This window comes from Poeciliopsis prolifica, unplaced genomic scaffold (genome assembly GCF_027474105.1).
Source record: "Poeciliopsis prolifica strain line A6 unplaced genomic scaffold, Auburn_PproV2 SCAFFOLD016, whole genome shotgun sequence".
Taxonomy (NCBI): Eukaryota; Metazoa; Chordata; class Actinopteri; order Cyprinodontiformes; family Poeciliidae; genus Poeciliopsis; species Poeciliopsis prolifica.
The window spans coordinates 155,839-177,587 of NW_026562391.1; the positions used below are offsets into that span (position 1 = coordinate 155,839).

Genomic DNA, 21,749 nt, shown 5'->3' on the forward strand with positions numbered 1-21,749 from the left:
AAAGTCCTCCATCCCCCTCATTATCTTGGCCTTTTTCAAAGTTTGACATTTAGAGGCCTTCAAACTCAACAAAGTAGGCCCCGATCCCAGACCAGGTCTCTTGTGGAATCTGCTGAAACTCGTGTTTTTAGGTCAGCCTTTTTTTTATTTCCTGAGTAGGGCAACTTACTGCCACCAGAAGTTCAGAATTTAGAGAACTTTACCTCTTAAGGCTGTTGCCGTCATTGCCAAAGGGTGTTTGACCCCCTTTCTGTCGGGTCAAACAGCCGGAAATCCACCCGAAACCTTAACCGTCTTCCGAATTTTTTATTTTGTTTTTCGTCTTTGTGCCGCCCCCCCCCAAAAACCAACCATACGATTTCCCCCGAGCTCCCCGAACTCCCCCGCCCCCCGGCCGTCCCCCGCTACCGTCGTCCGCCCGACGCGGCCCACCCCCCGCTTTCCGAGCTGGCGTGGCGACGCAAACTCACAAATATTTACTTCCTGTACATCAAAAGGAAAGGGGGCCCCCCTTTCGTGGAATGTGGCAACATGGGTGTGTTTGACCACGGAGTTCAGATGCTGCTGACCACAGTGGGGGCCTTTGCCGCCTTCAGCCTCATGACCATCGCTGTGGGGACGGACTACTGGCTGTACTCGCGCGGCGTCTGCAAGATCAAGAGCACCAACGAGAACGAGACGAGCAAGAAGAACGAGGAGGTTATGACGCACTCGGGCCTCTGGAGAACGTGCTGCCTTGAAGGTGAGCCAAAGACTTAAAGGTAGTCATGTGTGCGCACACGAAAATATAGATAACATCTATAGGCACACATGCACAAACCCACCAACAATGCCGCCGTGAGCAGATCAATCCCTTCATGCCCACACTCATTTTCACATGGTCCTGCATTTGCACCTACATGCCTACACAGAAAATCCCAAGCCCACACTGTTCTGTATGTACTCTGCAATAATTCTCTTCATAAGAAAAAAAGCATATCTATCTATCTATCTATCTATCTATCTATCTATCTATCTATCTATCTATCTATCTATCTATCTATCTATCTATCATCAATGTTCACTCATCTCCTTCATAAAGCCATAAGAGGTACAAATTTCAAGTCATGGAAAATATAATGTTTATGCTGACATGTGAACTCTTGATTTAAGGTCTTAGGAAGAATGTTTGGTACCTTTGTCTTTTCTGACATGGTGGAATCAGTTGCCTTGCAGCATCAGCGCAGATTTGGCCTACACAGGGGAGCTGTTTGCCTATCTGACTATTACACTGAAGGGATAGTGTTCTGAATTTGATTCGGGCAACAGAGTGATGACTTAAAGATCATTAAGTAAAGACAGGAAAGGATAAAGGCTGGATAGCGGAGGAACAGTTGCCTTGCATCAAGGTGGTAGGTTTGGACATGAGTCCAACACAACTCTTTAGAAGACGATTTATTGTTGTTTTATGCCCGACTTCACCGAAGCCGAAGAAAAGCGAAATTCTGGCTTCTTCTAAGGTTTTTCTGTTGTTCTCTTCAGTGTTTTTTGGTGCAATGCCGCCACAGGTGGGGGGGGGGTGAACGGGTTCGAATTGTTTGACACAGTGCGGCGTGAAAGAGAACCCCATCGGCTGAAAATGCACCAAATGTTGCAATTTTGGTCCCCAATCGAACTGGTCTACCTGACTATCAGGTGCGAAGACTCAATAAGGTTCAAAAGACAGACAAAGGTAGGGTAGACCTGTTGCCATTCTGGACACCCGAGATAAATGAGATAGACTGTGGCATAAGTTTGGCTGACTGTTCAGACATGTTCAGTTAAGTTAGGAAAAAAAGAGAGCTCAAAGCATATGTGTCTTGCAGTGTGAGTTTGTTTGTGATTATACAATAGGGAAACTGTGAAATGTCTCCTTAAGTGTGAAACAGATTTGACACAGTACTTCTACACACACACACACACGTACGCACGCACACACACAGTCCGGTCCTCTGCTGTCTATCTATCATCAGACTGAATCAGAACATACCGGGCCCCACATTCACCTGATTCACAAGACGAAGCCATGGGCTGATGACATAAATTTGCGGCATTTGTGGGATTTCTCCCATGATTCATTTGGTCCTCCGTGTCTGTGGGAGATTTCCACGGGAATAGCTTTTGACTTTGTTTTGAATGAGGGTTTAAAATAGAGAGAAACCGCCTCGCGTGTGGCGCATGTCATTGCTCATTGAATGAGATATTTGGAGCTTTAATTGCGAAAACTCAAAAACCTGCTCGGTTATTGAAATACAATCCTGTTTGTGTTTTAAAAGTCAGTCCAAACGTTTGGATATGATAACATTTAAATCTATACTTTTCCCAGTTAAGGCTTTAGTTTATGACACGTTATAGAAAATGAGGATTCCTGTTTTTAAGTAATGCTGCTCTCTGCAACGTGTTGCTATAAAGAGCGTGTTACAGAAAGTAGGAAGCTTCATATTAATAATACAGTTCCTGCTTTTACATTGAACTGTTTGAATTTTGTTCAATATGTAGCTTATGCATGACTTAATATAGAGGGATAATGATAAAACAAATATTTAGATAATTTGTATTTATATTTGACAACTAATATAATTGATAAACTATTCAAAAATTAAAAAATAAAAGCATTGCTCTATGATTTCTAAAGTAGTTCTGTGATTTGCTCTTAAGTGAACTGGACAAATGAAGCTTAAGAGAAGTTTATTTGAAATCGTAAATGAATTTGTAGCTGCAACATTCTTCATTATTTATATATAGATATATAAAATTGGTCAATTAGGAATTACCAACGACTAAACGACTTCTCTCACTAAATAAGCACTAAATAATTTTTTTTTAAATTAGAATTCACTTTAATCACACTGCTTTCCCAGATTGTAGGTCACATTGATACATTAGCAACAATAAACTGTTAGTAGAGACTCAAAACTGTCTGAATGGTTTTAGGATTGGAAACCAACAAATTGTACTCGAGCCGTAGGATATCATGTTTATGTCCTCGAAATCACAAGACATGCTAAACCACATCAAAAACATTGACACGCTTGTTCAAGAGAACCGTCGCAGCAAAGCGAGGCTCTCAATTTCTTTGCAAAGTGGCTTTACTTTGCACACACTCAGTGTCCTTGGCACCAGAGATTCAAAACGATTAAGAGCAGAGATTTTGAAAGATATCCAACGCCTTGCATTGCCATCGGAGCTACAGTTGCCATACAAACTGTGTGCCGAGGAGAGAGGGAGAAGGAGACAATTGGGAGGTGCTAAGAAAGACAGGAAAAGAAAAAGGAAAAAGAGAGAGAGAGAGAAACTAAGCAGCTCTGGTTTGCTGTCACACGCCTTCAGGCATCTTATGCTATCTTTAACACGCAGGCCCACGTTCTATCTAACCTACCTCACCGCAGCTTTTAACGTAATACATCACAGCGTCGCTGCAATTTCCGTTTTAATGCCGGGGACACGATGTACACAATGTGCAGATATTGGTGAGGAGCTGTTTGAGTTTTTGCTCCCGTTGTTACCTGTTGGCGCTGCAAAACTGGGAATATCTCCGTTGACACTGAGATCTGGTTTCGTTTTTATGCTTCGACTTGAATACAGACGTAAAAACAAAGTTGTGTCATAATATTAAAAGCCCCCTTCCCCCACCACCACCACCACCCATTACAGCTCTGACATTAGTTTTTTTGTTCCAGCCAACACGTCCGGTAATTTTCCTGTCCTCACTGCTGAGTCTCATTATCTAAAGCCGCAGCTAGTGATATTCTAGGATTGTGCGATAACTAATTGCAGGGAATCAGATTACAAAAATAATCTCTTGGTTTAAAAAAAAGAAAGAAAGAAAAGAAAGAAAGAAAAAGGATGCAGACTGTCAGTTTATCTAAAGCTCCAGTAAGAGTTTCAGTGGCTGGGGAGCACAAACGATCGGTAATCTGGTGATTGAAGTAATCCTGTTTAGAGAAAAATAAATCCACAAGCTCTCCTTTATCAAGAATCTGTCCGGAAGCCATAATAGGTAGCAGGCCACCCTAGTAGGTAGAAACACAAATTAGAATAATTGGAAATAATAAATGATCGCGCTCATTATCATCTTGACTGCATTTGAATCCTTTTTGGACAATTCCCCCTGTCGTTCCCCTAGAACTTTTTGCAGCTTTGTCTTTTAACGTTAAAGTGTTGTTTTATGTCCTCACCTCTATCAACTTTTCAAACAGATCTAAGTTACTGAGGTGTGCAGCAACTTTGCTGCTGTTTTTTTTTTTTTTTTTTGAGCTGTTGTGTATGTAGTTTACATTTCCAGCTGCTTATATGACTTGTATTTATTGTAGATTGGGGCAGCTGCTGCTACGCACCCTTCAGTTCATGACAACCTTTCCTCCAATATAATAAAGTATATTGTATTCTATTCTATTATCGGTGAGGTGATGAGTTGACAGGGCTGACTGAGTGACTTGGTTCGCTTACAGAGCAGCTGGAAGCTAGGTAGCATGCCTGCTAGCATGTACGCTTTGAGCCGTCCAGGTTGAGGGAAAACAGTAGACCGCAGATTTTCTTCTGTTAATGTCCAAGACTTCAATTCCAGAAGGAAATTTCTTTCCACTGGACCTACAGTACGTCTTCACATAAAGGGTGGCTGCGGATGTTGTTTTGAACTCGCTCCATAGCAGCAAGCCTGAATCCAGGTGGACATGCCAGCAGTCGAGTTGCTCAGGTCTTTCATTGTGTGTGAGAAATCATCAAGCCTGATGTGAAACACTGGCATTGGTTGAAGTTGAAACTCTGTTGCGATTGAACAAGGAGACCGAATACAGGCCGGTGGGAAGACATTACTGCTGGTTGTTCAAATGACCTGTGGACAGAAAAAAAATTAGTTTTTAGTTTTGGTTCATTTAAGAAATTGAAAAATTCTCTTTTTGACATGCAGTGATATTTTCTTCATATCAAACATCATCAAACATCCAAAACCTTTGACCTGTTATTGCCACAGGTTATGTTGCACAATATGCGGAATTTTATATAATTGTGACAATTACAAAAATTTTCCTTTAATCGATATGTTTTTTTGTTTATTCCACAATTAATTTCAAAATTATTATTTATCTCGTGCCGATACTGCATAACATGAATTTTAAATCGGCCCATTTGTTGAAGAACAAATGCGAAATGTAAACTAACCTCCAAAAATGTAGCATTTTGTCAAATAACAACCCGGGTATCTCCAGTTACAAAATCTGACTAAGTTTCAGAACGAGCAAAGTTCAAGCTCCAAAAATAAACAACACGCTATTTGTGGCGTTTTTACAAAGAGAAGCCGGGTGAGGACATGAAAAGCCGCCGTTCCTCCTTCGCTGGGAGGCGTGCGGCAGCATCAAGCGGCGCTCTGTGGGCGGTCTGCTGTTGATACTGTAATAGAAGTGACTGACAAGCCAAGACAGCTGCCAAACTCAGTCGTCAATATGCCCCAACCACAGCGTTTCTTCCCATATTTCTCAATAAACAAACAACTGACTTTCAGATTGTTTTTAATGTTTCGGCTTCGCCACAACAGTAAAGACGCCGAAGGATCAAATTCAAAGAAAACCAACTTGACGGCAGCGGGAAACCTCTTCTGAGACTTTACCATAAGAAATGATTATAGGAAAACAGACATTTTTATTTGTGAACTACTTTTCAGTTCACATTGGACAAAAATGGAGATCCAACTTAAAAAAAATAGTTAATTTGTTACATGTAGACAAATTAAGTTTGTCAAATTTGTTTTATGTTTGACAAACATGACAACTTAATAATCTTAATACATTTACTTGGATAAATGTAGTTTACTTTGTTAACTGATTTTTTAAAAAAGTTGGATCACCTGTTTTGTTGACTTTTTCCAGTGTACAAAACATGACAATGGGTGTTAGAGGTCATTCAACACCTCGCACATTAATATTTCTTGGTTTTATTAAGTTTTAATGACAGAAACGGTTCCTCTTCATCTATGACACTTTTTCTGTTTTGCTTTACTTACTTTTAACACATTTTTACCAGCTTGTCAAAATGTGGTTGCTGTTGTTCTAGTTGTGACAAATCGAACGTGGAAAAAAACTCTTGCTTTAGACCTGAAACCTCAGAGAAAACACAATAGATCACCAAAGCACAACAAAGAAATGAATGAAAGTCTTCCTTCATGCAGATTCTGACAATCTGTTAGACCGCCGCTAGTTTTTTGTCGTGGCTCGTATCTGCCCTAAAAAAAGGAAAACATTTCCATAAAAGTTCCAGCTCTCACCTGACAGACCTCACGTTGGACCGGTCCTGCGCTAGAACAGCCGCGCAGTCGGCTCCACTCGGTTTCGCCCGGCTCGCCTGTCATGCTGGTCAAATGGCTCCATGTTGGTGGTCCGGCTATCGAGGCTGTCATGGGCCTCCGTGATGGATCTTGCCCCGAGACGGTCTCTCATCCAAAGGCGCAGACCGGATCGGCCCCGGGGAACCGGGCCTTGACAGGTGGAACTCAGCAGGCTCTAAATGCTGCCATTAATCTCAATGACGGCAGCTTTGAGAGCGAAGTGAGGCGTGTTTGACAGAATATATGTTTCTGGGGAAGGAGCTGGTGTACCTGAGAGCAGCAGCTTCCAACAGAGGAGTTTTATCATCTTTGTATAGAATCCTGAATCGCAACCTAAAGACTAACTTTTACTGTCCGGCATAGATGAAGTTCATGCATATTGAGTCAATAATCAATTTGGAAACAAGTGACATAATTTGAAAACAGACTAAGCTAAGATGTGGAGTCTAGTCCAGTTGAGAGGAAGATTCTACAGCCTCAGTGCCTCTTCTTTATCAATGCCACTGCTAACAACCCCAGCAGTGTCAAAATGGTAACTTGAATCCATGTAATAAGACACCATGCAGATGGACGGTCAAAACCGAAAGTGAAGCTGACAGCATGACCTACTTTTTGATTAATTGGGCGATAATTACATGACTATCAACATTTCAGTTGAATGTTAACTATGAAAGTACGTTAGCAACACCGATTTCCACACCCCGGCTCAAAACACATGTTCACCATTTCAACCGAAAGCTCATAAAAAGCAACGCAAATAATTGAAGGATGTGAAACGGATTTGACGTTTCAAAAAAATCTGCTTCGTTTCATCACATTCAGTCTTGAGTAAACGCAACATAAAGGTTGATTCTTATCTGTAGGCACTTTAAATCAGTCAGACTAATTAAAAATAAAATAAAATGCTTTGATGTTAATGGGACATAATTACACAGATATTGATAATATCTTCTTTAGATTTAGACTTACTTTACTGTCTTTGCTCAAAAAAACATTAGTAGCATTGGCAATGAAATATCATCGCTTTGCCACCGGAGCACACACAGAAACACAAGTGTATCTTTAATTACATAATAAACAAATAGTAATCTGTTGCTAAAAACATATAACTTTGTATTTTAAAGCAGTCTTAGACAGTTTAATAATAATAACAATAACAGTTATCATTTTTAGGTTGTGGGACCAGGTTAGACCTTTTCTTTCAAATAAGGGTTTAACATTTTAAAGCATTAATTTTTGTGATCATTGCAAGTATTTACCCTTAACTTTTAATGTTTTGGCTGTTTTTTTGTTGTTTTTATTTTGTTTCTTTGTTACTAAACTTGCACTTAAAAACAACAGGAGGTCCAATACCTGGACCTCCTGATTACCAAATTACTAGAGTGGCTCCCAGTTTCTATTTGTAGCATTTGTCCTCTTTCGCGGCGGCGGTGGCCACATCACACAGCGTAACTATGGCGATGCGGCAGTCTGTTGGGAGCACAAAGCCGCCTGTCAAACGGACATCAGGGTCTCTCAATCAAAGAGATTGTTTATGAGTGTGCACACACACAGCACCTGGGACTGACAAACACTTCGCTGTGCTCCATGTGAGCGGATGTCAGGCACACACACACACACACACACACACACACACACACACACACACACACAGGACATGTTTACATGCAACATGAAAACACATGCAAGAGACACAGAAACATGTCTGACAAAGTAAGCTAACAAAAAAATGTTTTGTTTGTTTTCATCTTTCCATATTTTATTATTTTAAAAAAATATTGCAGATTGTGACAATTTGTTCATTTTTACATTTCGAGCTTAATCACTCTATTAAAAAAAGAACAATTTTGAATTAATCATTTATAAAAGGAACTTATTTTGTGGAATTGTAATCTAACAACCCATATTTACAAATAATATTATTGTGTAAAATCGACTTTTTGGAGCTGTGCTTCATGTTATAATGTTATTCTTTCACCTGTTTGCTGTGATACTCTAATGCATGTTTAAGAAATCCTTGAATCTGCCTGGCAACCTCTAAGCCGTAGAAACCGCCTGTTTCCAAACTTCTGCTTTGGCAACTCCCACAATCTGCTCCTTCAGACTAGCCAGCAACAATTAGCAAACACCTGGTGGAACTGAGCATCTGCTGAGTTTAATATAGGAGCTACTTCTCAGTGAAACGCAGGTAAAAACACTGATTAAGGGTTAACAGAGGAGCCATGTTGTGATGACTTCCTGGAGGCGGAGTTTCAGAAAGAGCAGCAGTTTTTAAAGAGACAGAGGAACAAATTCAAGCCGTTACATTATGAAGTTCAATTTCCTTTAAGTCATATTTGACATGAATAGCATTTTTAAGACAACTGAAATACCTTTGTTACCTGATTATGCTATAAGATGTGCCGGGAAAATATATAATGCTGCCCCTTTAAAGCGGCGCCAAAGAGAACGAGTGTTTTGTTGAATGTAACAAAACACTGAAACATTGCTATTACACTTGCTGGTGTTTTGGCTAGCTTGTGTCTTAGGAAACTAATTTGTTTAGTAAATTTATTTTTTTAAATATGTTTACTGTTCGACCAAAAGCATTCTGTGTTAACCCTTAAGAAGGACATAAAAAGTGCATCTGCTCTGTTTAGCCAACAGGGTCGAGCAACAGGCCAGAGCTGTTAGCTGTTAGCTGCTAGCAGTCCAGGGTGTGAACAGAACGGCGGTGGGACGAGAGCGCTGCGGTTGGTATGATGTGTCGTCTTAAAAACCACTTGGTGGTCGGGTTTTTTTTATGACCAGTTTTTGGTTGAAAAGTTAGCTGTTGAGTAAATAGGAAGTCAGAAATAGGTCATGTGAGAAACTGGAGCAGCAGCTCTCTACCAGGGCTTTGAGGCCACAAGATGATTATATCAATGTTAGAAGCGAGGGAACTTATTTTAATTATGAAGGCGTTATATTGTTCTGCCGTTCTCTCTTTTTTTAATTCTATGAATGAGGTGTTAGCAGGACTTGTTCCTCTGGCTGTTTTCACGTCCAGATATAAAGCAGAAATCAGTTCCACATCCTAAAGTCAAAACATCTCGATTTGGGTTTCATTTGTAATAATATGAGAACCAAGTCATTACTAAAATAAAGTGAGAAGAGTCCCACTAATATGAGGATGAAGTTATAATATTACGAGAATAAATTTACAATAATTTGAGACTGAAGCCATACGACAATGTTGGGAAAAAAACGCCGTAGTGACACGAGAAAAAAATAATAATGAGGAAAAAAGTCGTATAAAATGAAAACAAACATTTTGACTTTCTTCTGGTAATATTGTGTCTTTTTAAATAAAAAAAGACACATAATAAAAAGGACACTTTTTATTTCTTACGGTTATATAATTTGCAGCTTTTGCATCGCCGTCAATTGTCCGAATTGACACCTGAAACATGAAACATTGCATCCGAGTCGGCTCGGCTCAGACAAATATGATGTTGCCATGCGGCTGAGACTTTAAAGAACAAATCTTGTTTTTGAGGCGAAGCCAGTTCAGACAGGTGTGATGAGATCTGAGCTCGTAGCTCTTATCAGAAGGCGTGCAGCTGCATTTCTTACAGCTTTATCAACACCATCATGCAGAGATTTGCAATTTTCCCCAAACCGTTGAGGAGCTATACGCTCATCTGTCAAATTTAAAGAAGCCATTGTTGCGAGTAACACAGAAGTTTCTCACAAACTTAGTGTAATAATTTCATGAGCTAATGATGATGGCGTGACGATACAGCAGGAGAGAGATCAGACTTTTCAAATCATGTTCACGTCAAGGACCTTTCTGTAAATCCCTGAACATTTCTAGAAGGCTTGAGGAGAATTGAGTCCGTTTAATATGTTTCTCCAACGTTTAGATAAAACAATCCAGAGCAGAAACTGCGTTTGGGTTGAAGAAGCAGCTGTGATGGGTAAAAGTATATCAAACGAATAAGACTGGAATTGCATAATAGTGTGGGAGTTATATGCACAACATGTTCCCTGAAATCCTCTACTGTTCTCAGCTTTATTGAGAGGTTGTAAGAAAAAGAAAAGACAGAACGAAACAATTTTATTTATTTATTTTTTAGCACAAATGAACAACAGTAATACTAATCCGGTCTACAGAAACTGTTCCTCCAGTCTCTTGTGTTGCTTACATTTTATCCTGATTTACGCTTCATTCAGATTCCCTTTTCCTTCCCCTCTTTTTTTGTCTTAGGGTGGGCATTTATTGTATTGTTCATCATTTATCGTAAAAAAATACAAAATTTAAAGATTTTAATTTATTGTTGTCTCTATCATTTCAATGAATGATCTTAAGAAACAAAAATAATAGTTGTGTTCAAGATTTCATTTTTACTATTTCCTCCACTATTTTTCCGCAGGAGCGCCCATAAATTTCAGTAAATTCACACGTACATTTAAATAACAAATCTCACTTCTTAAGTTAGTGTCACCCTGAAGAAGCCTGCTCCAAATGGGGGAATGAATGGGAACAGTCACACAGTTACCTAAAAAAAAGTTTTTTAGCTCAGTTTTTATCACCATATTACCACAAAATATCACGCAAATTTTTTAAAGTCCATATGGATCCCCGCTACTTGCACAGATCCACTTTTTTCACTTCTGATATTGAAACCGATGTCTGAGGTTTTGTATCGGCCGATACCGATACCAATACAGGAAAACAACTGAGTTAACTCAAAATGTTTCTTCTTTTAAATAGCAGCCTTAAATGTTCTGAATTATAAACTTATTAACCCTCACTTAAACACATAAATAGCTACACAAGCTTGGTCAAACATGCAACAGCAACACAACTTTAATTTCTTCACCCAGTGTAATTGTAAGTAAAACAACCAATGTGAAATAAATAATAAACTGAAACTAACAAAAAACAATATGTTGACCTCTTTGGTCAAACATAAAAAATAAACGGCAACCTTCTGTCAACGGTTTCAGAAAGTGCAACTGGGAATTGTAAATATAATGTACAAGAATGAAACATGACATTTCTCAGAGTTAGGCTGAACAGATCTGGATTTTTTTCAAAATTGGGATCGATGCAGATATTGGTTCCTTATTTAAAACATATAAAGCAAAATGGAATAAATAATCAATCCACTGTTTTACATAAAAAAGGACAAGATTCCCATGCAAATTGCCTGTGAAGTTTCCTGTGGTGACTGCAGCTACAACCAAAACTGTGACGGCTTTGAAGTATTCCACCTTGTTGTTGCTCTACTCCTCCTCCTACCTCCATTTGAAGAAATGGCATCCGAAGCGTCTCAGGTCGCTGCTGGATGGCTACCTGCCCAAACCCGCACGCCGCAGTGCGAGCCTCGTGACACTCCACAGATCGTGACAGCTCCACTTCGTCGTTTATTTTGAGTTTCCCACGTTCCCCGTGCGTGAGGCGCTCGGTACGGTGGAGTTCTGCCGGATCAATGAAGGACTCGCTGCTGTGCACAAACGAGACGTTTGCTTGGGAGCTCACCACAGCGGCTGTGTTTTTTTTTTTTTTTTTTAAATAAATAAATCCAAATATTGCACCTGTTTGTTAAAACTAGCTAATTGATGCTGGGTAGGTTCATTTGCACTTATAGACGAGTGAAGAAGTTGGGGAAGAGGTGGAGGACTTCCATGTTTATGCCTTTATGATTCACACCAAGTGTATGATTCAGTCTTTTCTTAGATTTAACTGAAGTAAACAAATAAAAATGTTGGTTTAAGCTTAAAAATGATAAGAATGTGTCAGTTCATTTTTAAAAAATCATCCATCCGTCCATCCAGTCTCCCCATTATCTGAGATCAAGTTTCCGGGGTAACAGAACCCAGACATCCATCTCTCTTGTAGGGCCGGGCAATTATCGTATTGTTTATCAGCTACTGTGTGCAGTGTAGTGAGTTATTGTGATAAGTTTCTCGTCGTAAGACACCTGCTTCATTTATGTCACAAAGTGGCTTAATGCTCAGCGACTTATTAGATCCAAAAAATTTGTATCGGCCAAAATCAGAATTAGCAGAATAGGCTTTTAAAATATTGGTGATCGGCCAGAAGACTGCAATCAGTGCACCACTACTGACATCTGTTTAAAGTTTCTCATTTGTTCTCGCAGATCTTCTGGCATTTAGGCAGATGTGGAAGGATGTGGGTGAAGCCAAAACGAGTCATTGCTGATAAAAGCTCTACTGCTGCTGCTGGTTTATGCAACTGATGTTGGCTTAACACACAGCAATCATTCTTCTGTTCAATCCCGACGGTAAAATGTGACACAGAACGAGACTGCGGGCGCGTTCTGGAAAATACGAATGTGTTGAACACGGACTCCGCACTCACCTGTGGTTCGCAGAACTGCAAAGTGACATAATGTGTTAGTTCACCGGCTGGGTGGAATAAAATAATGCATCATTTGGAGGTTGAAAGAAGTAGCACTGAGTGCTTGCCTGGGAATGGCCGTTTATGGCCCGACTGCTGCGATTTCCCCTAAAACAGCTGCGTGTCCCGTGTTTCACAGCGAGGCCCGGCGTCCTGCAGTAGTAACAGTATGTCATGCTCTTTGTATTCCGGTTTACCGGGCTGAGAGTTTCGCAGAGAGCTGTTGGCACCTCCACACAGCCTGTTTAACGCCTGGTGGGAGAGGTGCTGACAGGCCGACTGCTCTGTAATCCTGAAGATGTGAGGAGCCGACGGGAACGGCCGGCGGACATTGCCCTGACTTTGTACATTTGTACAAGGGGAGGGAACGTCTAATTTGGAACGATTTCAATTCTGAAATATCTGTGGTGACTTAAAGAAAAAGAAAAGTGCGTCTTGTGTTTTGCATAAAGGCCTATTTGCTGTGGGGCAGAAAAGGCTCATCAGGCTCTCGATGCCGTGAATCAGTGATAGATCAGCTGAACTGCTTCAGTGCGAACGCTAGCGAAGAGGTTATGAAGTTTGCTTGTCGTAGCATATGGCCGAACCGACAGAGTAACAATGCTGTCATCTGTAAGCCGTGTGACTCAGATCGCTTGTGTGTGTGTTAGTGTGTGTAGGATCGCAGTCTTCCTCGTCTGCACACAGAACATTTGCTCATAGTTTCACCAACATGAATTAGACAGCGAGTGAGTAAAAAAAAAAAAAAAAACACTCCTTGAACCTCACACACAGATTTATACCCATCCATATAGTATAGATAGCTCTCTCTCTCTCACACACACACACATACACACACACACACACACACACACACACACACACACACATGCGCTCATGTTATCCGAGGGGTGAAGTTATGTCATGTGGTTCTCACAATCCTGACCTGAATGTTGTAAAGACATTTTGTCAGTACAAGGAAATCTGAACATGCTTCTTTATGGACTCATCCTCCGTTTACTTGAATGATTTCACAGAATAAATCAACATGATTGGGCGACCGCAGCTGTGTTTTCATTACAAATCTTTACATATGTTCTGCTAATGTTGGGGAAAAAAACCCTAAAACAACAATTTCACATTGCTGTTTTGAGAAGTGCATTTAAACCATCTCAGCTGAGAGTGCCAAAAACCTACCATTGATAAAAGTGTTTTTTTGCCATGAAGCAAATTTATTTTCATAATTTCAATTTGTGCAATTTTATGGTTGATGGAAACATAGCCTGTATTCTCAATAGAGAACATAAAGTCAAATAGGAGTGATTAAATATTAACGTTTCTTCCTGTTTTAGAAGTGTTTAAAAGTAAAATTACCTTCAGTTCCTCTGACAAGGAATAATTCAAATGAATTACATCAGACATATAACCACTGACAGAAACAAGAACAAAAATATTTAGGCACCAAATAGCACCAAGTGTTACATCCAGCTGTGTTTTAAAGTTCAACATTACACAAATAGCACATGATGCTCACCAAGTTAACTTTTCACTTATCTTCAAATGATCTTTTTATTTCTTGAACTAGCATTTTGGTAAAAAGTCAGAAATCTGTTCCATGATGTCCACTGGCTCAAAACCATGACTGATTAGCCTTGCGGGCTGATTGCATTTTTACTTCCACAGTTTTTATGTGACATCGAACTAAAATGTGAGATTTTGTACTTTTAGCTCACTTGACTCACTTGACATATTAAACCATGAAATGTTGGCTTGTTTTTGGTTTATTCTTTTGCTTTGTGTCCCCATGAAGAAGCCCTGGTTGTACAGGCACAGCTGCCAGTAGCTTTTTTATTTATTTATTTACCTGAAACCAATGATTGGAAGCAGGAAAATGCTGGTGAACTTCATCACCACTTTCTTCAATTCTCCATAATGAAACCCTCAGAGATATAGAGTCATATCAGAATAGAATATGGATTCAGATTAAATGTACCTTTAAAAAAAAAAAAACTACAAGCAGCGATTAAATGTGTTACACGTTAAGCTCACGTCTCTATATTAAAAAGCATTTTGTTATTGGTCTGATGTAATATTCTGTTCTATTACACTGAAAAAAATAAGTCATTGGATGAACATAAAAAAATTATGGAAAGGATTTCCACCTGATTACTTTGCTTTATTTCAGCACCATGTACTTGTGTTACTCCTATTTAAAGCAAATGTGTTAGGTCAACCTAATTTATTAAGATTATTCCAATGTAAAGCAAATGTGTTGGCTCCACTTGTTACAATGGTGATTCAATGGGTGATTCTAAATCAAACATGTTGGCTCAACGTAATATATTGTGGTTATTCTTATATAAATTAAATGAGTTGGCAAAACATAATTCATTAAGGTTTCTAATTTAAACCAAATATGTTGGCTTAACCAGAATTATGGTAAGGCAATGGATGATTGTAAATCAAATGAGTTGGCTCAACTCCATTCATTAAGGTTATTCAAATTCAAATGAAATGTGTTGGCTCAACATATGTTTTAAAGGTTCCTTTAACTCAGTTACTATAGCGTGACCCAGTGTAATGCAATACAGCCAGCCCAACTAATCTGCAATGTTTAGGACCAAATCATTGATGTGACTTCATTAAGATGAATCTAGTTGAAACCACCTTATTTTACAGTGGTACCTTCACACTACCTGATTCAGTAGGTCCAACTCACTAAAGCAAGTTAGCTCAACAAATATGCTTCATGCTAAAAGACAGCTAGTTAATCATGTGGAAATCCTTTCCATTATTTCATGACGTTAATTCAAAGACATATTTTCAAGCGTTAATCAAGCATTTTAAGATAGCACTAGGTGAAAGTGTAGGAAGAACACTCAACAATTAGAAAAGGTACAACACAATTGTATTTTCAGAATTGTTATACATCGTTTTTTTACACAGCACAAAACACAGCTGAGTTGGACATTGAAATAAAAAAACAACTACAAAAAGGTTACAGTTTCATTTCCCAGCCAATTCTTTACAACATAAAACATGTCAGTATAGTTGCTCAACTTAGAGAACTGTAACAATATAAATCTTTTCTACTGCAGACTTTAAACACTCATTTTCCATATGAAACTTTACTCAACTTAGCGGCGAGTTTCATATTGAGAACTTGTGCTTTCTTTGATAAGTTCTTTCCATCCAATTTCATTATTATTTTCTGTATTACTTCAAAGGTATGCTTGAGTTACTGAGCAAGTTGAGTGCTGAACGCACTAAACTTGAGGGTAGCTCAAGTTTAGTGCGTAGATTAGTCCCAGCAGCATCACTATTGCAGAAGATACACTGCCCAAGCTGTTCATAACTTCCACCTCCTCCAGGACAATCCCAACATCCAGATGTGCATCGGCAGCCTCTGCTCAAATGACGATTCCGAGGACAGTCTCGGCTTTGGCCATTTCATTCATCAACGTCCTAAGGGAGTTAGGGAAGGGTATTGGGGGGGAGACAATTCACATGTAATTAAGTAAATAAATTAAGACTGACATTGATTGAGTCACTCATGGACCTTAGTTGGTGAAAGTATTTTAACAACTCTTAGGAGTTCTATTGTAAACACAAAGAGAATTTAACATACCATGTACTCCCTCACCAGCTTCTCTGGATCTTCATTTAGGTACACACAGACATTTGAGGATGCACTCTCGTCTGACCTCAGCAGTGTCTTCCTAAATATGCAGATCAAAAAACAATGAGAACAATCTCAAAACTCCAGCAGTATAGGTTCACACACTTGAAAACATAGCTACATTCAAAGGAAGTGACAACAAAAGTGATCAGTGGCTTGCAGTCTATTTGAAAGATATTTAAAATTGTTAGTATCCCTTCATTATGCCATGACTAAAATGGAGTTTAACATCTCATTTAAACATCTAACTGAAGCTGTTAGAGGTTTAAATAAAGACATGAATATATCACCAAAGAAATATGTGAAAAGTACAGAATGGTCAACACAGTCTATATCCTTCTACTTAAATGAATATGCAAAGCATTCCATGTCTTACAAGTACATGGACAGTCTATGTGTGGGCATGGATAACGTCGCATATGCCGGTGTTTAAGTGTAAAATGTTTTAACAGGTCATATCTACGAGACAGAGAGAGACTACACTCCTTACATTTCCACATCCCACGCAAATAAAGACAAATAAAACAGACTGGCCAAATAAATGTTTAGCTGAACTCTAGCTCTATAAGCTCTCTAACACTACATTCAGTCACTTTAGATCTGGCAAAACTTACTATTAGCCACTGAAATCTATAACTTGATAGCCGATGAGCCCCTTGACCAGTACTTACGCAGGTGGATTACAGACAAGTGATGTTCTGAAAGAGATCAGATATATTTTCAGCCATTAAAATATGCAATTCATACTGAACTGAGTTGTATCTTTAGTACAAGTCCCTTGAATGCCTCATGAATATAACCACTGGACACATGCAAGCACGTATGTGCAGAACAATGGTGAATTGAACATGGTAGAAAGCAATAGTAACATAGGTCAAAATGAGCACAATCAACACAAAAAACATCAACATTTAAAAATTTTACCAATTTTACCAATGAACTTCAATATTGTTTCTGAGCTACAATTATTTGGGGACAACAAAGAAGAGTCCAAAAAACCCCAACATCTTTACAGCAGAGGAATATGTATTTTAAAGAAAAAAAAAATAGAAAGCTCAAGTCTGTAATAATGGATAATCCATTGAGAGTTTTAACCTGACAAAATATACTAGAAATCCATAACTAACAGGTATTTTAGGAACATTTAACAAAGCTCAGAAAGCAATGCTTTCTGCAGGTTTCACCGACTGAAATGTAGGACTTTTTACTACCATAATTAATTAAGAATCTCGATGATGATAGAAAGGTACCAAAGTGTGTGTATCTACATTTACCTCCATAGTAACATTACTGAAATAGAATTAAAATAGTTAGAAATAGACTGATGTTAGATCCGTGTGTTAAAAATCCACTAAACCTCCAGGGAGCTCAGGAGGAGCAAAACTGTGACATTTCTGGGGTCCATTTGTGTCTCTGGCAGCAGCTTTGTGACCCTTACACTACATATGGCTCTGCAGAGTTTTTTCGCACAGAATGTACCTAACATGGTGCGGCGATAAATGTAAACAAAAAGCTATCTGCCTTAACCTAACCGACTTAATCTACAGAACATGAAATAATGTGACACAAGTATGGAACAAGTAGAAAATGGTAGAGAAATTTTAAGTTACATATTTTTATATGGATTTAGATGAAAATAGTTTGACTCTTACCTTCTTCAAATTAAGTAGATGCACGCCAGGAATCTCCCCTCTGCCCTTGAAAAAACCCAACAAGGTGCGAGCCAGTTATCTCGCGTGATTTTCCGTAATCTCTTGATGTCGCTGGATCCTCTTCAGCGGGAGATGAGTCTGACACAATAGCTCTTTGGAACTGACGTCACTGTGTTTTTTTTTATTAGATTAACTTTGACAAATATTGATATTGAATAAAATAATAAAAAAAAACGTATATATATATATATATAATATATATATATATATATATATATATATATATATATATATAATGGCGTGATATATATATATATATATATATATATATATATATATATATATATATATATATAATATATATATATAATGGCGTGATATATATATATATATATATATATATATATATATATATATATATATATATATAATATATATATATATATATATATATATATATATATATATATATATATATATATCTTGGCACAGCCAAGATACTGCGCAGGACCCTCAAGCTCCCAGGCCTCTGGTAGAGGCCTGGGAGCTTGAGGAATTAGATGTAGCCTATTCAAGTTGAGATAACGTCATTCAATCACGTTAGTTCAGTTGAGAGAAAAAACCGATTATCTCGCGTGTTCTCGCGTGATATCCCGTGATCTCACTCGTTGTCCTCAGCACAATATCAGTCTAACTATAATGAATCATGTTAGCTCAACATGATTCAATTTTATAAATGTGAAGTCGTGGAATATCTTGTTTATCCAACATGATTTTATCACGTTTTCGCTTCAAACCCAACATTATTGTGTGAAAGGTACATGATATTTTTTTGTTAATGTAATACGCCCCGACGTTCTTTTTTTTTTTGGCGGAAGATCTAGCTGACGTAATTGAATCACGTTATCTCACCTTGAATACATTTTATTCCATTTGCGAGAGAAAACCGATTGTCTCGCGTATTCTCGCGTGATATCCCGTGATTTCCCGTAATCTTGCGTGAACTTGCGTGATATCCCGTGATCTCACTCGTGGTCTTCAGCATAGGATCGGTCTGACTATAATGAATCATGTTCGCTCAACATGATTCAATTTATAAACGTTGAAGTTGTGGAATATCTTGTTTATGCAACATGATTGTATCATGTTTTTGGCTCAAACATGCAATTATTTAGTTAACAGTACATGATATTCTTTTGTTAATGTGATAACCCCTGAGGTTCCTTTTTTACAGTGTAGATGTGAATTGAAAAAAAGAGTCATAATTAGAAATGAAACACTTACCAATTATCTTGCATAATTTAACAACATAATGTGTTTAATTTAGTGAAGTGAGTTACTGAAATAAATCAACTTCTTAATAATATTATAATAATATACTACATAATACCGTGCGTGTGCTTTGAACTTCATCTCAGATTTCTCAGAGCAGATTGGAGTGATCTGGTGACTGTTCTGCGGATGAACGCAGTACGAACGCTGAGCGCATCGTGCATTCTGGGAGCAGACTAATTTGTTCGTCATGTCATTTCTTAAAGAGCATTGTCAGATTTGCTCATTTTCTTCATTGCGGCTTTTAAAAACACCAGAAAAGATCTCGGTGCTGGGAACTCTAAGAGGGACGCGCTGCATACAGAAGTCGCATATTTGTTCATTAGATGATTAAAGCTCTGCTGCAATGACTTCATCTTGTTATACTTTTTTTTGCATATTCGCAACACATTTACATAGAATTCAGACGACGGCATTCATAATTGAATAATTTGTGTTGGAATTACAAAAATGATTGGCTGTAGATTGAGGCACACCTTTCGGTTTTTGGTGGGCACCGCTAACTTAAACGGTAGTTAGGCTAATCCTAAAGCGCTAATCCTAAAGCATCAGTTCTGACAGTGTTAAAGCGCTACACCACCATGGTATTTAGTGGAAGCTAATGCTAAAGCAGTCAATTCAACACTTTTCACTCTGTCAAACCGCTAGAGCGCTATGCTAAAAGGGTTTTTAAGAAAAGCTAAAGCGCTATGATGACATTTTCAAAGTTTACGGTAACACTAAGGCGCTACACCAAACATATCATGCAGTGGATGCTGAATTGACATGTTGATATTTTCATAGCTAACAAAAATGCTAAGGCGCTACACCAGCACAGTATTAGTGGAAGTTGATGCGAAAGCACGCAATTGAAAATGTCAAACCCTGTTGACTTTGGCAGTGGTTGGGAGCGCACCAACCACTGCATTCCTGGCTTCTGTTTGCAAGGTCGTCAGTGCATCTCGTTGTTCTTATTTATTTAGAATGTTTATTTTCAAATTACTCCAATGTTCTAATTGCCGCCATCTTTCAGGAGACCGCTACATATACATTTGTAGCTTTAAAAGTCAGGCGCCTTCTTGACATTTAGTTAATTTTAGTTGTATATATTGTCACTATTATTATTGTGTGTATTGTTATTATTATTGTGTGTTTGTTTATTTTATTATTGTATATATTTGACTTTTTGCATGGGAGTTGCAATAGAAATTTCGTTGAATCCTGTTCAATGACAATAAAAGCTATCTATCTTAGTAGATTTTGCGTTGCTCTTAAATGTGATAAAACTGCACCCGCAAAAAAGAAGTTTCACAAGAGTTTCTGCTTCTAATCCTCCCATGGGAGGGTTAGGGTTAGTGTCTAGTTTGCACACATATTAGTGGTCCAGACTGACTGTCTTCACCCCACTTCTACCTGGACTCCATACCTGTCAAGGTTCTAGGTAAAAAAAAAAAAAAAGAAAAAGAAAAAAAGAAAGAAAAAGCAGACTTTAAAAAATTTAGCTCCATTTTGGACAGCGATAACTCAGAAGAACCGTCCTCTAAGTGGACGGTTCTTTACGCCTCAGAATCCTATCAGAGTCCTGAGTTGTTCTCAGCAAGGTCATTGTGAAAGCTCGAGCTGAAATCCATCTGCCTCCCCAGCAGGGGTTAGATTGGAATCCTAATATTATTTAACTAAACATATATTTGCTTTGCGAAACGGTTCAGCTCTCAGCATGCTGAATTAATGGGTCTTAACCCCAGAACAGGGCAAATAGATTGGTGATTGCTGTAATTAGCAGTTGAGTGCTTTCCTTGCTTGATCCTTTTGACCTTTCTGATTATCCAACTACACTCAAGGGCTTTTATGTATGTGCTGAAGGGGTGTAAAAAGAAATCAACAACTTCTAATCCATTTAATAATTAACTTTGCAGCTTAATAGTATTTATTATGGACAATATTTTACTGTCACCCACTGTTTAACATGCTTCTTGATACTTCAGACATACTTTGGCTAAACTAAAATGAATATTCAGCAGCTAAAATGATCACATCTCAAGATAAGTTTCTACATTTCCCAGCAACAACAAGAATGGCAGCAAAATTTCAGTGACATTTGGGCTCCTTTTGCAGGACAGGGTCGGTGAGATGGTACAGTAAGCACCAGAGTGAATCAGCTACCCAGACTTTTAACTGCTCATTGATGAACTGTGGCTGCTAAATGACCCAGTAAAAGACTGGTTGTAATGGGCAAGTGGTGCCTTTGTGATTCCGGCTGAACGCAGCAGTGGGATGTGATCTGCTCAGGAATTTCATGCTGTGCTTAACCTGTTCCCCCGTCCCCCACAAATATCGTGGAAATAAAGACGTATGAAAGGAATTACAATAGACTGAAGGCGTCCAGATTTGTTTTGTTTTGTC

General features: G+C 38.5%; 1 protein-coding gene and 1 long non-coding RNA gene across 2 annotated transcripts in view; one reads left to right on the forward strand and one right to left on the reverse strand.

The window, feature by feature from the left end:
- Window positions 1-223: 223 nt before the first annotated feature.
- The window catches only part of LOC129366914 (voltage-dependent calcium channel gamma-2 subunit-like), a 63,685-nt gene continuing 42,159 nt past the window's right edge, over window positions 224-21,749 (forward strand). The window contains exon 1 of the mRNA XM_055041015.1: window positions 224-742. Within this exon, the coding sequence (XP_054896990.1) occupies window positions 532-742 (211 nt within the window). The 5' untranslated portion in view covers window positions 224-531. The remainder of the gene's footprint in view (window positions 743-21,749) is intronic.
- On the reverse strand, window positions 15,596-18,172 carry LOC129366919 (uncharacterized). The gene is made up of 4 exons (XR_008606661.1): window positions 18,036-18,172; window positions 16,998-17,081; window positions 16,333-16,423; window positions 15,596-16,169 (listed from the first exon to the last, which is right to left on the reverse strand). It is a non-coding gene; the product is annotated as an uncharacterized LOC129366919 (long non-coding RNA).